General features: G+C 36.7%; 4 protein-coding genes across 4 annotated transcripts in view; 3 read left to right on the top strand and 1 right to left on the bottom strand.

Moving 5' to 3' along the window:
* LOC126375478 (NEDD8 ultimate buster 1-like) overlaps positions 1-8,902 on the top strand; it is a 78,150-nt gene extending 69,248 nt beyond the window's left edge. The window contains exon 15 of the transcript XR_007567597.1: positions 8,888-8,902. The gene's annotated coding sequence lies outside the window, so the exon portion shown is untranslated. The remainder of the gene's footprint in view (positions 1-8,887) is intronic.
* Positions 1-18,608, top strand: part of LOC126375439 (uncharacterized) — a 119,459-nt gene that overhangs the window by 34,164 nt on the left and 66,687 nt on the right. The window lies entirely within an intron of this gene.
* LOC126375474 (uncharacterized) lies at positions 364-7,026 on the top strand. Its single transcript, XM_050022425.1, has 3 exons — positions 364-651; positions 3,562-3,915; positions 4,097-7,026. Exons 2-3 carry the CDS (start codon positions 3,574-3,576, stop codon positions 5,690-5,692), a joined length of 1,938 nt encoding a protein of 645 aa, XP_049878382.1. The 5' UTR covers positions 364-651; positions 3,562-3,573; the 3' UTR covers positions 5,693-7,026.
* Positions 9,244-18,608, bottom strand: part of LOC126375566 (uncharacterized) — a 218,990-nt gene continuing 209,625 nt past the window's right edge. Inside the window, exon 4 of the transcript XR_007567603.1 lies at positions 9,244-9,258. The gene's annotated coding sequence lies outside the window, so the exon portion shown is untranslated. The remainder of the gene's footprint in view (positions 9,259-18,608) is intronic.

Here is an 18,608-nt window from a genome sequence, read left to right as displayed (position 1 = left end):
CGTAAGCATCCGCTAAGAAGGGTTTTTTCGAAATTCTACCCCAAAGGGGGCAAAAAAGGGATTGAAAGTTTGTATGGAACTACGTGATTCCGTGGTCCGATCACAAGGAAAATATATCTTATTTGTATAACAAGAAGTTTTCATTTCTTTTGCATTTGCATTTTAATTTTGACATGTGTCCTTTCTGCAATTTCGGTCCGTGATAAAAGACGACAATCGATGCCACCAAAGGAAATTCAAACTTCTCTTATTCTAAATAAGGTCATGTTTCTCTTGACAACAAGCTTTGCATTGTTCGATATTGTTTAGTAAAATTTGAATTGAGAACTATTTTGTTTGGTTTGCTTTCGTGAACTATAAAGCTTTGTTACACTGAGTTTTTTTTTCGTTTATTCAATTCAGTCCTTTAATTTGGGTTATAATTTAATTTTAGATTTATACACATCACTGGAAAAGTATTGTGATTTATCTGAGATTCTAAGCATTACCACTAACTATAAAAAACTGAAATTAAAAATATATTTCATTTTGAGACAGTCAACAGTCAATCTAGCGACTCGCCTCGCTCAAGTCAGTCATGCGAGAGTCCCATCGCGCGGCGCATGTTTATCGTGTTGAATTTCATACCATCGCGCGCTCTGTACGTACGTTGTGAGTAATATTTAAGTATATGTTAAAATATGTTTATTATAAATATCTAGTACTGAATGTAAGTGAAATTAGGTTGGTACTTTTTTTTGTACCTTGTGCTCGGATCGTATGTTCGGTTCTAGATTTTTTACGGTCGCGCCCAAGTAGCATTTTGTTTTATTTTAAGAGTACACATTTAGTTCCAAGGTGAACTTAAAGCATTACTACAGTTCACCCGTGATGTATTAGCTGCATTATTGCAATTAATTACACCTATACCTGTCTAAGGGACGTATAGGAATGTAGAGTAATACTTTTATACGATTATGGGTGTTATAATACTCTAACAACTATCCTTTAGTCAGCTTTCTGACTAAGAGCATTATAGGCGGGTAGAGATACGGCAACCGCTGTTTAACGGCCTACTTGTTCGATGTTATAGAGCTAGCATTTTAATATAACCCTTGTGGTCATTTATAAAGCCAAAGGCTGTTACGTTTACTTGTTTTACACTGTTATACAGCCAGTAGCTGTATTAGGACTTGTTTGTGATACTTAAAATAACCTTTTTTTACTATCTGTACAGAAGTGTTTAAATGATTCACATGTGGACTATAGGCTGTTAGAAAGATTATATGTGTTGTCCATTAACATCAATAGCAGTTTATTTGTCCACAAGTACTACTCTTATTTGCTGTAAGCTGAACATGAATGTGATTGTGATATTCTATTACACTTTTTCCCAAGCGCCATTGCAAAGTATATGTTTTTACGTCACGTGCAATAAAATTTGTGAAAATGTATAAAAAATCTTGGAAAATAAGAGCGAGAACCGGTGGAATAAGAAGAAAATTGCAAAAGAATATTTGAAAATAAACAGTCGATTGACAACGACGCCCGGAAATGAGCCCATCGATAAGGCTTCAAGAAGTGCGACTTCAACCATTGTTGGTGGTTCCGTACATGATGCAGAGGAAAATATTATGCCTGAACCTGAAAGTTCCCTTCAAAATATACAGATATCAGAGTGTGGTGATTGCAAACAAATTATTTTCTGTCCTTTTCTGTCGCAGGGCATAATGTTGTCCCTATCTAGTTTGTTTACATTATTTTAAATACCTCCTTGAACAGAGTAGTGTTTTTGTAATGTAAATACTCTGACGCCAACTGTGTGTCTCACACGAAAAGGTGATTTTTATGAGTTTGTTACAAAATTTGTACTTTAGGTATTCATACTTGACTATAAGTAACTGGGCATTTAACGGCCATTAATATTTTTTTATTGCGGATCTCTAAAATTTCAGTATTTGAAGAAAGAATTAAAGATACACAATTGTCCTGAACTACATCTTAAAGCTGTACATAAGTTCACATTAGAATAAATTAATTGACATTGGCGCTGTAGTGGTACAAATGTGGGACTTCATATACGTAGATAACAGCATTCTAACAGAACACATGTGAACCTAATATACGCTCACCGCATTAAATAGGAGTTATAACAGTTCACATAAGAGCCGTATTTCATTTCCACCATTTTGTTCTACGTAACCTAAAATATTTACCAAATAAATCTACAAGATTAATGCAGATTATCACAAAATACGCAGATAGAGCGAATGAGTTTTGGTTTCATGTTAAAATTAATTAATTACCGTAGTATAATTATAATGCCAATAAAATAAATCAAAAACTGAGAATGTAAATTTTCCTCTCAGCCAGTTTTAAATATTTCAAAATGAATAAAGCGTTTTTACGCGTGAAATTTTTAGTTGTCAATGTGTATACATTTCACGATAAAGTTGAATTCCCATGGCATTAACATGATATAGTATTATAAAACAGGTACTAATCGCGTGTTATATTATAATAATAATCCGCCGGAGTTAGTTTGCACCGAATCCGTGCACTCCGTACAATTGTCAAACTAATATATTAAAATGTGGAAATAATTTAGGACACAAGTGAATTTAAGGTAGCTTACTAGAGTACTTTTGTCCGATTTTAACTATGAAGGCTGTGTATTTAGCCACTTATTACTCTTTATTACACTCAATGTACGTTGTATGGTTCACACTGCGTTCCATATAGTGCCGTAAGTTAGCCTTAAGTCCGATGTTACTACTTAAACTGCTATTATAATGCTATTATACTTCTAATGTACAGCCATAGTGAACTTAAGGCTGTCTAATTTGTGCCCAAACTGGTTCAATAAAAGCATTATAGCAAGCTATATAGCTCATATACAGCTGACATACACAGCTTGTAGAGTACGTACTTGTGAACGACTAGACATCTTATGTAGAACCTCGAATGCTACTTGGGCGATTTTTTCTTATGGGTAAGAGTTAGTGGTTTCATTGGGAGTCTCGACCATGATAATAGCAATACCAATTAATGGGTGCTAAACTATGTTAAATATGATTGTTAGATTTTTACATGAATATGAGCATTTTTGAGACTATTCGTTGCGACAACAAATATCCAATTTAGATGTACCCCAAACTAAGCAAAGCAAACTGTGAACTGTGGGTACTAGATATTATGTAATACTATTAACTAGACCAGGCATGATAAACTCAAAGTTATAGTTGGGCCAAATGCATAAAGGTCACGGAATCAGTGGGCCGCAAAACCCAAATATAACGAAATAAGACCAATTGCGATTGCAGTACGAATATTGTATTGGGCCGCACAGCCAGGAAAAAACGTAGAGGGCCGCAAGTTTGAGATGCCTGAACTAGACTTCACAGGACTGTCTATATGTAGTTAAATTACAGTGGTTGTAAAGCAGCGATAATGATGTACTCGTAAAAAGAATACAAATTACTATTTTTTATAATTATTTAAATAAATGTACCTAACTCTCACGCTTAGTATGCACGTCAACGGAATAATACATTACCTTAATAGTTGACCATTTTTTTTCAGCTCACTCATGCGATGCCGTTCAAAATTGTAAAAACTGTTGAAGATGGCAAAGAAAAACTTTGTGTTGTCCCCTACCAGTGGGAGACCAAAGGAATTTTAAAATATCCCGTGAAAAGCTCAGATTATAAGCTTTATCGCGATGGGAATTCTAGAGCAAGCCACGAATGGCCCACAATGCAATGTCAAGTGAAGAGATCCGCCATTTTTACATATAAACAGGCAAACGAAATACTTAATGAGATGGTGCGCACAAGTGACACCGATCACAGCGTAAATAATACTAAAAGTAATGTTTATGACGCGTCTTATAAGGAAAATACAGCAGATAGTTACAATGATTTCGCAGAGCATTTAGTAAGTATCTTTCGAAAACTTACATACAAATAATCCACCCTGGGCCTGGCTACAGACACGGCGGTGCGACGCCGCCTCTCACCGCTAACGGCACCCTTAGATTCTATTGAGTATACTATTACTTCTACTTGACCTAAAATGTTTATATTGTTACTTATAACACATTGTTTTTTTATTACAGATATTAAATAGGCAACATGACGAAAGGATTAATACTGCAATAAATGATAACTCTGTTGAGTATGAGTTTATCACTCCAACAATAAACAACACTGTGCCAATTGCAACCGCGTCAAACATGCAGCAGCAGCAACAATATGATAATACCAAAATTTTTGAAGTTCTGCAAGCAAACCAAACCATACTACTCAATGTGCTTCAAGTTTGTAACTCATTTTTAGAAAATCAAGCTTTACCAGCAGAAAAAGTAGATGCCTTATCGGAAAATCTCAAGAAAACTACACATAAAGTAATTGCTCTGTCTGTGCAAACTGATGACGGATTTACCAGACTACAAAAAACGGTGCGTGAGTCAGCTGCTGTCATTCCATTAGGTATATCTGATCCAGACGAAAGAAGGTTCTTCGAGATGAAACCAGTAGATTCAGTAGGTGATCTGGAAAATCTTGAGTCAATGTTGTCTGATGACAATATGAAAAAAAGGTTGACCAAAATCTATTCTATTCTGTGCACTAAGTCAATTGGAAATGGTGGCACTTGTGCGTACAAATTATTAGATGCCCTTTTCACTAGAGAATTTATATGCAAATGCTCCTGGTCAGGTGGCAGCCGTGGTAAAGAAATCAAAGTGGCTTTGAAAGGCTATAAAAATGTTCTTAATTTTTTTTTTGCAATGGTGCACTCTTGGGACGAAAAATTTTCAGTCGAAGATAGCGAACGCTTCTTTAAAATTGTGTTGAAAAATGCTCTTAAGAGAAAAGAAACCAAAAACATTCGATCGTCTTCTCAAAGAAAACCAAATCTGAAGAAACAATCTCAAGTCATACAAACAGAAGGCAAAAATTTTACTAAAGTAATCAAGGACAAAAAAGGGACGCAAAATAAAGACGACGCAGTCAGTATAACTGAAAAGTACATAGTAAAATCATTCGCAATAAAAAGTTTTGAACAGCATAGTAACAAAAGACAAAGCTTCATTGAATCTGGTGAAAACAATGATGATATTATACTCAATGAGCAAAACAAGCAAATGCACGAGGATGAAACATCTATGATAGAAAAGTTGATAATGTCTGAAAAAGAAGAAGGTAAAAATCGAACCAAGATAAACACAAAGAAACGGAGACAAACAACTACAGAGAGTTCTTATGAATCTGATGAAGAAAAGGAAGAACAAACGAATGAAAGTATTAGAAAGCAGAGTATAATCAAAAGACAGAAAGGTAATAATAAGGGCGAAACAGAGGAAACAACAAAGAAAAACGCAGACAATTTTATTGACCTGGAAGAAGGAAAAAATGAACAAAGAGACAAAAATATTAGAAAACTGAAGAAAGTACAAATAATAAAAAGACAAAACAGTAAGGGAGAAACCAGTAAAAGAGCAAAAAAACAGGAAAATGATCATAGATCAAACCTGGAAAGTTCAAACGACACAGACGAAGACGAAAATGAACCAAAATATGAACACATAATAAAACATAATAAAGTAATAAAAATACAAAGAGGAAATAATAAGGAAAAAATTGGCGAAAGAGCAAAAAAACGAGACGATGATGAAAAATCAAATGGAGAGACTTCTTCTTTTGACACTTAAGAAGAAAATAATGAAAAACCAGATGAATACATTAAAAATCATAAGAAAAAAAATATACAAAGAAATAATAAGGAAGAAACAGGTGAAAGAGCAAAGCATCGGGAAAATTATGAAAGATCAAACGCAGAAACTTCTTATGACACTAACGAAGAAATGTATGAACAAACAGACAAAAACATAATAGAGTACAAGAAAATCGAAAAAATACCTAGAGAAAATAATAGTAAGACAGAAACAGGTGAAAGAAAGAAAAATGGGGAAAATGATGGAATATCTAACGCAGAAAGTTCTAATGAGGCTGAAGGAAACAGAAATAAACAAATAGACGAAAACAATACAAAGCACAAGAAAACAAATAAAATGTAGGAAGAAATAATAAGGAAGAAACAGATGAAAGAGTAAAGAACTGGAAAAGTGATGAGGTATCTAACACAGATTCTGATGAGACAGATAAAGAGATAAATGAACAGATAAAAACAATAGTGGCATCACCGAAATGACAGACCATGGTGAAGAGGAAGAATATTTAGTGAAGAAGCGACAAGAAAACAATGAACAGTACTTAAATACCAACTCAAAGAACTAAATGATGTTTGGTATTTCACTTCTTTTTTTAACTTCATTTTTAGATGCTATGTTTCCTATTGTTTTGATTTTACGATCAAAATTAAAGCAATTTTTATTTAGTTTTTTAAGAGTTATCCTGATTATTTTTGATATTAAGTTGATCTTATTTTATAATTGCTGTGATTATTTTCATTATATTGTCTGATTATTATTTTTTATTAAGTACTTACATAGTATCTATAAGTACTACGAAATCTCGTGATTGTGATTTTCTCTTGTTTCAGATAATTACTATCTTTAGGTATTATGATAATAATTTTAGGCTTTTTGTTGTTGCCCATGCCAGCTTATTGTCTTATTTCTGAATTTCAGTAAACAGTAAGAAGCTTGTCAGTTAGTTAGCTGTAGACAATGTTGAGCGAAACTGATTGTTAAGAGAGCATAGAGCGCTCAGTGGTGCCCTCATTTGATTTATTTTTATTACTCAAAATCTAAGGCAAAATACAAAATCCGGCTATTGAAATTGTTCTTCGGTAGAATATCCTTATATCCTTATATGAATAGGTTTTACGTAGCTACTCAAATTCTCTCAAAATCTGTTAAACGAAGAAACGAGCGCTCTATGCCCTCTTAAGGATATTTTTGTAGTGTTATAGAAATATATAATTAAGAGTAAGTAACATTTTAATTACCTATCCTACCTCAAACGAAATTCCGTGGCTGTGATTCACTAATATAGTTTAGAATTCTTAATAATATTAATTATTAGATTTTAAAGCAGTAATTAAGTATGTGTAACTACGGGGAACGAGTGTGTTTTAATCTGTTAATTTAAGATTAACATTTTGTTCTGAATCGATAGAGATAGTGCTGTTCTTTGAATAATTTTATCGCTCAAGTACCCTACTTACATCATTTTTGCAAAGGTTGTTAATGTATAATAAAAGTGTTCATCAAATGTACTATATTGTTTTATTTTAAAATAATTTAATCCAAATAAGTATGGAGAAGAGCTATTAATAGTGCGACAGGGTTCTACAGTGGGTACATGATATTGCTCATAACTGTATGTGTGGAAGGTATCATCACTACATAGTATAAAACAAAGTCGCTTTTTCTGTCCCTATATCCCTATGTACGCTTAAATCTTTAAAACTACACAACGGATTTTGATGCAGTTTTTTTCAATAGATAGAGTGATTCCATAGGAAGGTTTATATGTATAATAACATCCATGAAATAGTGGAGAAATACTGTTATTTTTGAGGTATTTAATGTGATGTCGTAAATAATTTCATTTTTTCCTCAGCATTGCACCCGAGCGAAGCCGGGGCGGGTCGCTAGCCTCTGTGTAAAAAAAAAACAGAGTAATATAAAAGTATAATCTTCGAGACATGGAACTGAACTTTGGTCAAGTTTATTTGTACATTTCGCAAAAGTGGATGATATCATCAGCCAAGTTTACATTAGGATTTTTTTTTCTTATATTAGAACATTCATAATGAATTCGATTAATACCTAACCTACGTCAAACTGACCGTGTATGCACGTCACAACGTCTTATTTTTTTTTGCTTAAATTGTTTTTGAAGATATGCGTCGGATGACATCCGTTCCTTGACCTGAGACCTTAGCCAAGAAAAACAAAATCTCCCTAACATTATCCTATCAATACAGGTTAGGTCTTTTTCTTCTATCGTATGGGTTGTGAGGTGGATTACCAACCTCATCAACCCTGGTGTCAGGGTTACTATTGAGTCGCCAAAAGTCACTGACATGGCTCATGTAACGACTACTTACTTACATCAGTAAGTGGTACCAATGGCTTAACGTGCTTTCAAAAGCATTAATCATCTCACTTTCGGACACTCTGATAATCAGCCTGTAGTGTCCTAACCAAACCAGGGCTCACAAAGTGAGTTTTGTGATATGTCCTGGTGTCGAACCCGGGACCTCCAGATCGTGAGCCCAACGCTCAACCACTGAACCACGGAGGCCATCAGTATTCTGACATAATATTATTCATCTATGATTGAAAGTGGCTGCTAGTTTCCTAGCTAGTGTCTCTAGGTACCCATTACATGTTTACGACGTATTCACAATGACCTCGTATAGACTACCAATCTCTGCAAAAAAGTGTCTACGGCGCAACTCGTCACTAAGCGACGGTCATGATCGATTATAGTCGCAATGGGCGTAATGAAGACACCGTACAACCGATATTGAATTTTATTTTAACAGCCATAATATGTTAATTTGATATAAGGAGCTTATAATGGTGCTAATTCCTGTAATACACCATCTAATTTTATTTTAAGTTATATCTGTCATTTTCTTATCCGCCGAAAAGGAAAGGGACGGGTAATAAGCATAAAATTTATGGAACACACGTCAATTTTAAGCACAAATCTAAAACAACCGTCTAAAAATTTTACATTGGCCTATAATCCGACAGAATTATGTTGACAGCACACGTCAAACGGTTTGCATACCAGCAAGATACCTTTTTGATTCACCCGGGATATTCATTAATTTACTCATTCCTTCTAAAATTAAGAGCTGTCAATCATCCGTCCCTTTTCTTTACGGCGGATAAGACAATAACAGGTATAACTTAAAGTAAAATTAGGTGTCTGCAGGAATCGGGACCAATCTCTGCAAAAAAGTGTCCACGGCGCAACTTGTCACTGAGCGACGGCGTGTCAAGATCGACTTTAGTCACAACGGCGTAATGACGACACCGTACAACCGATATTGAATTTTATTTTAACAGACATAACATGTTATAATTTGATTTACTTAATAAACTTATACTGGCCCCGATTTCTGCAGACACCTCCTAATTTTATTTTAAGTTATACCCGTCACATTCATATCCGCCGAAAAGGAAAGGGACGGATGATTGTCAACAAGTTAATTTTAAAACGAATGAATAAGCCGGGCGAATAAAGCAAGCATCTCGCTGGTATGCAATCCGTTTGACATGCTGTCTACTTAACTCTGTCAGGTTATTGGCTGATGTAACATTTTTAGACGGATGTTTTCGATTTCTGCTTAAAATTAACGTGTGTTCCATAAATTTTATGCCTGTCGATTACCCGTCCATTTCTTTTTCAGCGGATAAGTAAATGACAGGTACTCGTATAACTTAAAATAAAATTAGACGGCGCCTGCAGGAATTAGCACCCTTATCTACGTAACTTTAATGTATCTTACGTATTTACAACACGGTTTGGAGTACGGACGCTTCTTTAGAAAAAAACTTTAGTGATTGTGTGTCTATTTCTTTAAAGTATGTCAGTGCGTTTTTACGCACAATTTACGTGTTTATTCAACTTGATTGGTATTTAATTGTTTCATCGAGTGTAATGTTATTTTATGGAATTCATAATGATATATAATTGATCTCTACTTAATGTTAACTTATTCTTTGAAGCGTGCGATACTTGCGCTCAGGGAAGTGACCTCATTTTTAACCGACTCCATAAAAAAGGAGGTTATTATTATACAGGGTGTTAGTGACATCGCAACGAAAACTTTATATCAACTCGGAATTACAGCCTGAATCACCCCTCAAAGTTTTCGTTACGATGACACTAACACCCTGACCCTGACCCTGTATATTTATTTGGCGGCTCGATTATAACCCTGACACCAGGGTTGATGGGGTTGGTAATCTACCTCACAACCGACACTATAGAAGAAGAAGATCGCTATAATCCTTGACACATAACAATTCTTTGTTTTATTTTGACGTGACTTATTGTAGATTTGCCGCAGATGGCATTAACTACTTGGCCGGTACACATAACAATCATGTACAGTCATGAGCAATTTTAGGACCCACTTTAGGACTCTGTCGCACTAACATATTTGACATTTAGTGAGACTTCCAGTCCAATTTGTCAAAAAAGTTAATGTGACATGGTACCAAAGTGTACACATATTAATGCTCGTGACCAAGTAGTGTACCTACGTAACTACCAACATAAGGCCGTTAAGCTTTGCACCCATAATTCTGCACTTCCCTTGTTATCTCACTACTTAGTACTAGCACTATTATTTGTGCATCCAACCATTACTTTTTTTATTCATTCATTTTTCAAAATTGCAAATTCATAGCCCACGGTTGGCTGGGTCAGTTATCCCAAATGAATTTACACTTTATGTGAAGAGTTTTATGGTTTGGAGTTAAATTGTTTGCATATTATGCCTCGTTTTGACTGTCAATGTGATACGGTCGGCAACGAAAGTGGTTGTTGTGTAAGTAAAAATAAAAGGTGGACTTTAATGATACTTATATGAATTTAATTACATAACTTGTGTTGTAATTGCATTCTATTCAAATCAAAAATTGATTATTTTCAATGCGCCTATATCGTCAAAAGAGTAGGCAAAATTGTATAGTGTATATCCCCACTCCTCACCAGCTATAGTCCCGGGTTCGAATCCCGGATACCAATTTCCGGATCCGGGATTCCAATTATTATTCGGGATTCTATAGGTAGTATCTGCTTGCCCCGGTGGGAAATAGGCGTGAGTTTATGTATGTATGCATGTGTAAGTACATTACCGGGTGAGAGCCTTCAGCGCTCCCCATTTGTCCGGCCAAGTAGTTAATGCCATCTGCGGCAAATCTACAATAATTCACGTCAGAAAAAAAAACTTTAAGTACGAGTTGAATAATAATATGTTTATTTATTATGACAATCAAGTCGTCGCGCTATCTCCCAAAGAAAAGCCTCCATTTTGGAAAGAACTTTAACAGTGTTACTTCAAAACACAAACTAAAAATAAACTAGGTTTGAAATAGTATTTCGCGTCGCGAAAGAAGTCGGCGGATTTTAATGAAACTAACTTGACAAGTCATAATATAATTCTATGCAGAATCTGCGACAGTAGCGCCGCGGCCTTCGGGGCTTCTTTCGTATACGGATTATATTTTAAACATAGTTTATCTTTTAGTGTTTGTTTTGTAGTTCTTCTTCTATCGTGTGGATTGAGAGGTACATTACCAACCTCATCAACCCTGGTGTCAGGGTTATTATTGAGCCGCCAAAGGCCCCTGACATGGCTCATGTAACGACTACTTACTTACATCATTAAGTAGTAACCGGGACCAACGGCTTAACGTGCCTTCCGAAGCACGGATCATCTTACTTTTTGGACAATCAGGTGATCAGCCTGTAATGTCCTAACCAAACTAGGGATCACAAAGTGATTTTTGTGATATGTCCCCACCGGGATTCGAACCCGGGACCTCCGGATCGTGAGCCCAACGCTCAACATGTGTATCGTTAGCAGAAACATTAACAGTGTTTTGTAGTAACACTGTTAATGTTTCTGCTAACGATACACATGTAATTTGAAGATAATGCCATGATTACACTTGATTTTGTCAAATCGCTGTGAAATGTGATATTGTACCATCTACAAAAGACATTTAAATAATTTTACTGGGAAGTCAATATTCGAAAGAAAGAAAGAAAACATTTATTCGGCATACTTAACACTAATTAACAAAAAAATAATAATAATTATACATAATGCCGAAACGGCTTCAGCTCAGCAAATGTCACGGCCCAGCTGTAGCTAGACTATGACGCTGATTTTCAGCTGCAGCCGGTTGGGGAATCAAAAAACAGTAAAACAAAAAGAACTGGGCTACTCCCAGTGGTCCTACCAGTAAATCTATTGGGAAGGAAATTCCTAATAGTTCAACTGGTAAGACTACTCGGTAAGACTATTGGGAATAGGGGGTTTTTATGTATATTTCCCCGACTGTACGATTATTTATTAACTTACCTATAAGTATAACTGTACATTTTAACGGCCTCCGTGGTCCAGCCGTGGCAGTTGAGCGTTAGGACGATTCGGAGGTCCAAGGTTTAAATCCCGGTAAGGACATATCACAAAAATCACTAATCACTTTGTGATCCCTAGTTTGGCTAGGACATTACAGATTACAGGCTGATCACCTGATTGTCCGAAAGTAAGATGATCCTTTGCTTCGGAAGGCACGTTAAGCCCGGTAAGTTGGTCCCGGTTACTACTTACTGATGTAAGTTGTCGTTATATGAGCCATATCATAGGCCTTTGGCGGCTCAATAGTAACCCTGACACCAGAGTTGATCGCGTTGGTAGTCCACCTCACAACCTACACGATAGAAGAAGACTGTACATCTTTAAATTTATTGACCATATGTGTTTTAAAACTTTAGGTAATTTAATTTGACGTAAGCGATCAGATCCAGGATTAAAAAAAAAGGCATGCACGAGAGCTGATGAAAGTGGAAGAAGCGAAGTTGGTGTGTTAGGAGCTCTGCCTACCCCAAAGGGAGATAGGCGTGATCTTATGTATTTGTGTATGTTATGTATAAATCCGGAAGCATGAATAAATGTAGTATAGACTTACGACGGGATCAAATCTACGACTATAACACGCGAGTCGGACGTTCTACTAACTGAACCATCACTTCATTAACCTTCAAGTTAAAAACTTTAATTAATAAATCCAAAATGTCACACGACCCTGGTTCTGTCAGTCTATTCATTTTTTTTCTGACAAATGTTTGAAACACGGAAAAATCGAACAAAGCATTAGCCATTTGAATTCGAAAGAGCCGAGGTCATCTGCGCAATGCCACACACCATGTGTGGAGTATTCCCAATTATACCTACATTTTAATATGGTTTCCTATTAAAATTTTGTTCCATAGATTTTTATGTCATAAATGTCAATAAATTTTATGGCATATATTTACTATTCCTAATAATCGTTACGCATAATAATATTAGGCATAACTATTTGTTACACATAATATTATAATAAAGAATAAACACTTTTAGCATAAATTCATAACTATTTAAATAAATATTTTGGCGGCCTAGGGGTCCCGCCACGGCCCGCCGCACCTTAACCTGCACAAGAATAGAGCAAACATCATTAAGCTTAACAAGCATTATGCTAAGTAAAACAGTATGATATATAACCATTATGCCAAAGACGATTATGACTAAAAAAAATATGCCTAACCGGTTATGCCTATTTAAAATAGGACAAACTACATTATGGGAAAAAAAAGATCCTTTTTAATAAAACATAAGCTCACGACTATAACCCAATTAGAGTTAATTATAACCACTGAATAACCTGGTTGTCCTAAAAAGCAACATGATTACGTGCTTCGGAACGCACGTTAAGCCGTTGTTCCCGGTCTACTAGCCCAAAAGCCTCCACCAACCCCAACCCGCAGTGGAGCAGCGTGGTTGTATGCATACCCCCTCCGGTTGATTGCGGGGATACCTGTGCCCAGCAGTGGGATGTATACAGACTGTTTATGTTATATTATGTGTATAAGAAAACCCGTAGTAGCTCAGTTAGTAGAACGCTTGCCTCTCCCTTTGAGGTCGCAGGTTCGAATCCAGCACAGGCATAAACCAATAATTGTCGAATTTGTTTTCGAATTCATGTTTAGACTATAATGATTATCACGTGTTTAGGGCGAAGGAAAACATCGTGAGCAAATCCACATTTCCGAGAAATGCATTTTCGGAGGTATGTAACCTAATATGTAACCTGTCTCTCTCTCTATTTAAGAGCTGCGCTCTTGTCGGTGGAGTAACCGCCATTCCTCTCTTCTTCCCGCCAAAACCTTCACCTCCCGATACGACACGACCTGCACCTTCTCTTTTATTTGTTTCATAAATGTTATCCTAGGTCTACCCCTTCCTCTCTTCCCTTCAATTTTTCCTTCTATAATGTTTGTTATAAATGAATCGTGTCGTATCAGGTGGCCAATCATATTTCCTCTCTGGTTCTCTATAGTCTTCAATATGGTTCTCTTTTCTTCAACTCTTTCCAGCACTTTGTAACCTGTATTGGGCTGGTTTTCCCTTCGCCGGTTGGAAGGTCAGACAGGCAGTCGCTTCTGTAAAAACCGGACCTGTCAAGTCTTCAGGTTCGGTAAGCGGACCCTGTGGAAAACGAGATAATGCTAGGGAGATGTATGAGATGTATATACGGTCCCAAGCACTAATATGTATACAATTTGAAACTATGTCACATTAACTTTTTTGACAAATGAAACCGTACGTCTCATTAAATGTCAAATATGATAGTGCGACAGGGTTCTAAAGTGGGTAAGTACATGATATTGCTCATGACTGTAAAACAGATGAAATAGGAATGCGCCAACAAATTGTCACCAGTCTATCACTGCGTCGTCACCAGTCATACACACGATGTTTTGACAAAAGTCACACACTCATACATACATCACATACCATACACATTTACTGATACTTCCGCACGTCTGTTTATGTCTTTGTTGCTGTGAATCTGAATAAAAACCCAATTTGTTTTAAACAAAAACAATTGATAAATAGACATGTCTTTTTTTTGAGGAGCCGTGGTAGCCCAGTTGGTAGAACGCGCCTCTCACTTTGAGGTTGCAGGTTCGAATCCAGCACAGGCCTAAGACAATAATTGTCGAATTTATTTTGGAATTCATGTTTGGATCATAAATGATTATCACGTGCTCAGCGGCGAAGGAAAACATCGTGAGGAAACTCACATTCCCGAGAAATGTATTTTCGGAGGTATGTGACCTAACCTGTATTGGGCTGGTTTTCCCTTCGCGAGCTGGAAGGTCAGACAGGCAATCGCTTCTGTAAAAAACCGGACCTTGTAATACCGTATTTCAGCCTGCGGCCATTATTGACAGGGGACCCGTTTTATAGTTTTATTTATGTATAGTACTAGTGACCCGCCCCGGCTTCGCTCGGGTGCAACGCTGAGTATAAAAATAATTATTTACGACATCACATTAAAAACCTCAAAAATAACATTTTACAATTCACAATTTTATTATAATAATACAATTTGTCACATAATCAAAAACATACGTAACTTCGTCACGTCCAACTAGGCGTTTAAGTGTTCTGAATCTGACCTGATCCAAACGAACCCATTAAACACTCCACTATTTAATGGATGCTATTATACATATATAAAACTTCCTCTTGAATCACTCTATCAATAAAAAAAAACCGCATCAAAATCCGTTGCGCAGTTTTAAAGATTTAAGCGTACATAGGTATATAGGGACAGAAAAAGCGACTTCGTTTTTTTATACTGTGTAATGATTGGAGGAAGGGGTAGACCTAGGATAACATTTATGAAACAAATAAAAGAGACGGTGCAGGTCGTGTCGTATCGGGAGGTGAAGGTTTTGGCGGGAAGAAGAGAGGAATGGCGATTACTCCACCGACAAGAGCGCAGTTCTTAAATAGAGAGAGAGAGTGATTGGAAGCAGCGTCATCTCGGATTGATCAATGTAAGGTCCGGGACCATCGACTCGCTATCGTCGTCAAATCTTCAGGTTGGTAAGCGGACCCTGTGTAAAACGGGATAATGCTGGGGAGATAATCATCATCATCAGCCGTACGACGCCCACTGCTGGGCATAGGCCTCCCCCAAGGATCTCCAGGACGATCGGTCCTGCGCTGCCCGCATCCAGCGGCTTCCCGCGACCTTCACCAGATCGTCGGTCCACCTTGTAGCGGGCTTACCCACTGAGCGTCGTCCGACACGTGGTCGTCATTCACAGGGGAGATGATGACACATAAGTAATTCATGACTTTTTTGGCTCTGCCCACCCTGATAGAGTTACTGGGACTGTAAAATATGCCGTATCTATGATGGAATAAATAAATATTTTCACAACTGCACTAGTGTTATGGCGATTAGGAATACCTACTTAAGAATTCTTAGATCACGTTTTTGCACTTCAAAAACGATAAGTAAACCGTAACACAGTCACGTCACGTAACATTCGTGTAATGTAAAAGAAATCTAAGTTTTTAGAATAAATATTATATAAAAATTTACCTTTGGAAATTGTAATTTTATGCTATGATTCCTTAGATTTTTTATTGGGATAGGTCAGGTTAGTGTCATGATCTCCTATTTAGATTACTTCGTAAAATATTTGTATATTATTATGTTATACACTTCTCATCAAAAAAATCGAAACACTTCCGTTTTCATTGTTTCTGTCCGAATTTAACACAAAAAAGAATTCATACGATGAAAAAAATACATAAATGTATAGCTGGCATTTTGGCCATTACAGTAATAAGCGAAAATTCTAAATTCAAAATTAGAATTTCATTTGTTTATCTTATAAACGAAATGAATCACTGTTTTGAGACAAATGTGTGTTTAGGGTTGGAGTACATTTGGCGCCTATCCTTAAACTTTTTGTTTTTTATTTCAATACTGTGACTTTGGGACGTCTGAAAAAAGGTTTTTTTTCTAAAACGTATGGATACTTCGCCCACAGAAGCCGCCCAAGTTGTGGCATTGCTGGATTCTGGCCTTAGTCAGCGTGTTGTGGCTGCAAGACTGCATCTAAGCCTGTCTTCTGTTCATAGAGTCTATAAACGTTATCGGGAGACTGGTTTGTTCACGCGCCGTTCAGGATCTGGCAGGAATCGGGTCACTTCTGAGCGAGATGATCGATTTATTGTAACAACTTCTTTAAGAAATCGACGCCTTAACGCTTTTCATCTGCAGCAGCGGCTTTGTGTTGTACGAAGGGTGGCTGTAAGTGACTCTACAATTAGAAGAAGGTTGAAGGATCGTGGACTGGTACCGCATAAGCCAGCAAATGGGCCGAAATTAACTGCAGACCATCGAAGAGCGCGCCTTAACTTTGCACGTGAGCACCTAAATTGGTCATACCTACAGTGGAGCAAAGTTCTCTTTTCTGATGAGTGTAAAATTATGCTGTATGGTAACGACGGAAGGAACAAGGTCTACAGAAGAGACGGAGAACGCTATGCACAATGCTGCATTGAAGAAAAGGTCAGCTATGGTGGCGGTTCGTGGACGGTTTGGGGAGGAATCAGCGCCGACGGTAAGACAGAGCTTGCTTTCGTGTCTGGGCCACGTCTGCCTGCACTAAACTGTCATCGGTACGTCGAAGAGTGTCTCGAGCCTCATGTGATGCCCTATGCACATTTTATTGGCAACGCCTTCATATTCATGCACGACAATGCTAGGGCTCACACCGCGGGCGTCGTACGAGATTATCTTAACGAAGTCGATATCTCTATTATGGAATGGCCAGCAAGAAGCCCGGACATGAATCCCATTGAACATCTGTGGGATGAATTAAAGAGACGAATTCGAGCAAGAGATCCTGCCCCAGAAACACTTAGCCAGCTGCAAGATGCAATCCAAGAGGAATGGGACAATATACCACAGCATGTGATCGTGACTCTCATCCGATCGATGAAGAACCGTATGGAAGCAGTAATTAGAGCTCGGGGAGGGAATACAAGTTATTAAATAAACGTTTTTTAGCTTTTTTTTTTCATTTACGTGTGTTGTTTTATCCATTTCCTTTATACTCCATACGGAATAAAAATGACTCATTTAACAAAATACGAAACCTATGAAAAATTCATTTAAATTTAGAACATTGACATTAAGATTTGATAAGCTCATATTACTCACTATTAAACGACATTTAACATTTATTCCTAAATGTACACATTTTTCTGATAATCCTGACAAAACGTAAACTTGCAAGGTGTTTCGATTTTTTTGATGAGAAGTGTATATTCGTTCACTACTTCTAAATAGAATGCATTTAAATGATTTTTGTATTTTTCCCCTCAATCAGCCGGAGGGAAAAGACAAGAGTGGAAGGTTATTCTTTATAAGTAGACAAATTTTAAGACCAATTATGTGGGTAAGTACATATAGGTTTTTACATTCATATAGGTATAGTTATACCTACAATAAGTTTTTTTTTACTGGTTTACTCCTGGAGGGCATATAATTTTTATGAAAATGCATTCTCAAAGATAAAATTTAAATCGAAAAAATTCTGACTCGTTCGGGACCTGAACCCGCAGCTCTTGTCAAACCAGGACGAGCGGGTTAACCATTACACCATCAGGGGCCTGTTTAATAAAACTTACAATTGTAAATTACAGTGACAATTCGATGTACATTGCAGAGTGTGTGATCACGAATATTTTGCAGTTTCATATTAGCTACGTAATGAACATAAAATTGTCATTGTAATTTACAATTGTAAGTTTTATTAAACAGGCCCCGGGTCCTCCTCCTGTCCATGCGAAATTCTTTCCATCTATGTATCGTCATTAAACTTGACAAGAACTGCTCAAATACCGTCCGAGTCAGATCTTTTTCGATTATATTTTTATCTTTGAGAATGCATTTTAATAAAAATTATATTCCCTCAGAGGGAAAACCAATAAAAAGTCTTATTGTAGGTATAATATGAATTTGGGTAAGTACATAATTGGTCTTA

This window comes from Pectinophora gossypiella, chromosome 19 (assembly GCF_024362695.1).
Source record: "Pectinophora gossypiella chromosome 19, ilPecGoss1.1, whole genome shotgun sequence".
In the NCBI taxonomy this organism is placed as follows: Eukaryota; Metazoa; Arthropoda; class Insecta; order Lepidoptera; family Gelechiidae; genus Pectinophora; species Pectinophora gossypiella.
The sequence above is the reverse complement of the archived record's forward strand: the minus strand, read 5'-3'. Positions and strand labels throughout refer to the sequence as shown.

Bases quoted from the DNA above. Each gene is read 5' to 3' on its own strand.
- LOC126375474 (XM_050022425.1), top strand. From the start codon at position 3,574: ATGCCGTTCAAAATTGTAAAAACTGTTGAAGATGGCAAAGAAAAACTT. The intron at 3,916-4,096 runs GTAAGTATCTTT...TTTTTATTACAG, and splicing joins ATGATTTCGCAGAGCATTTA to ATATTAAATAGGCAACATGA.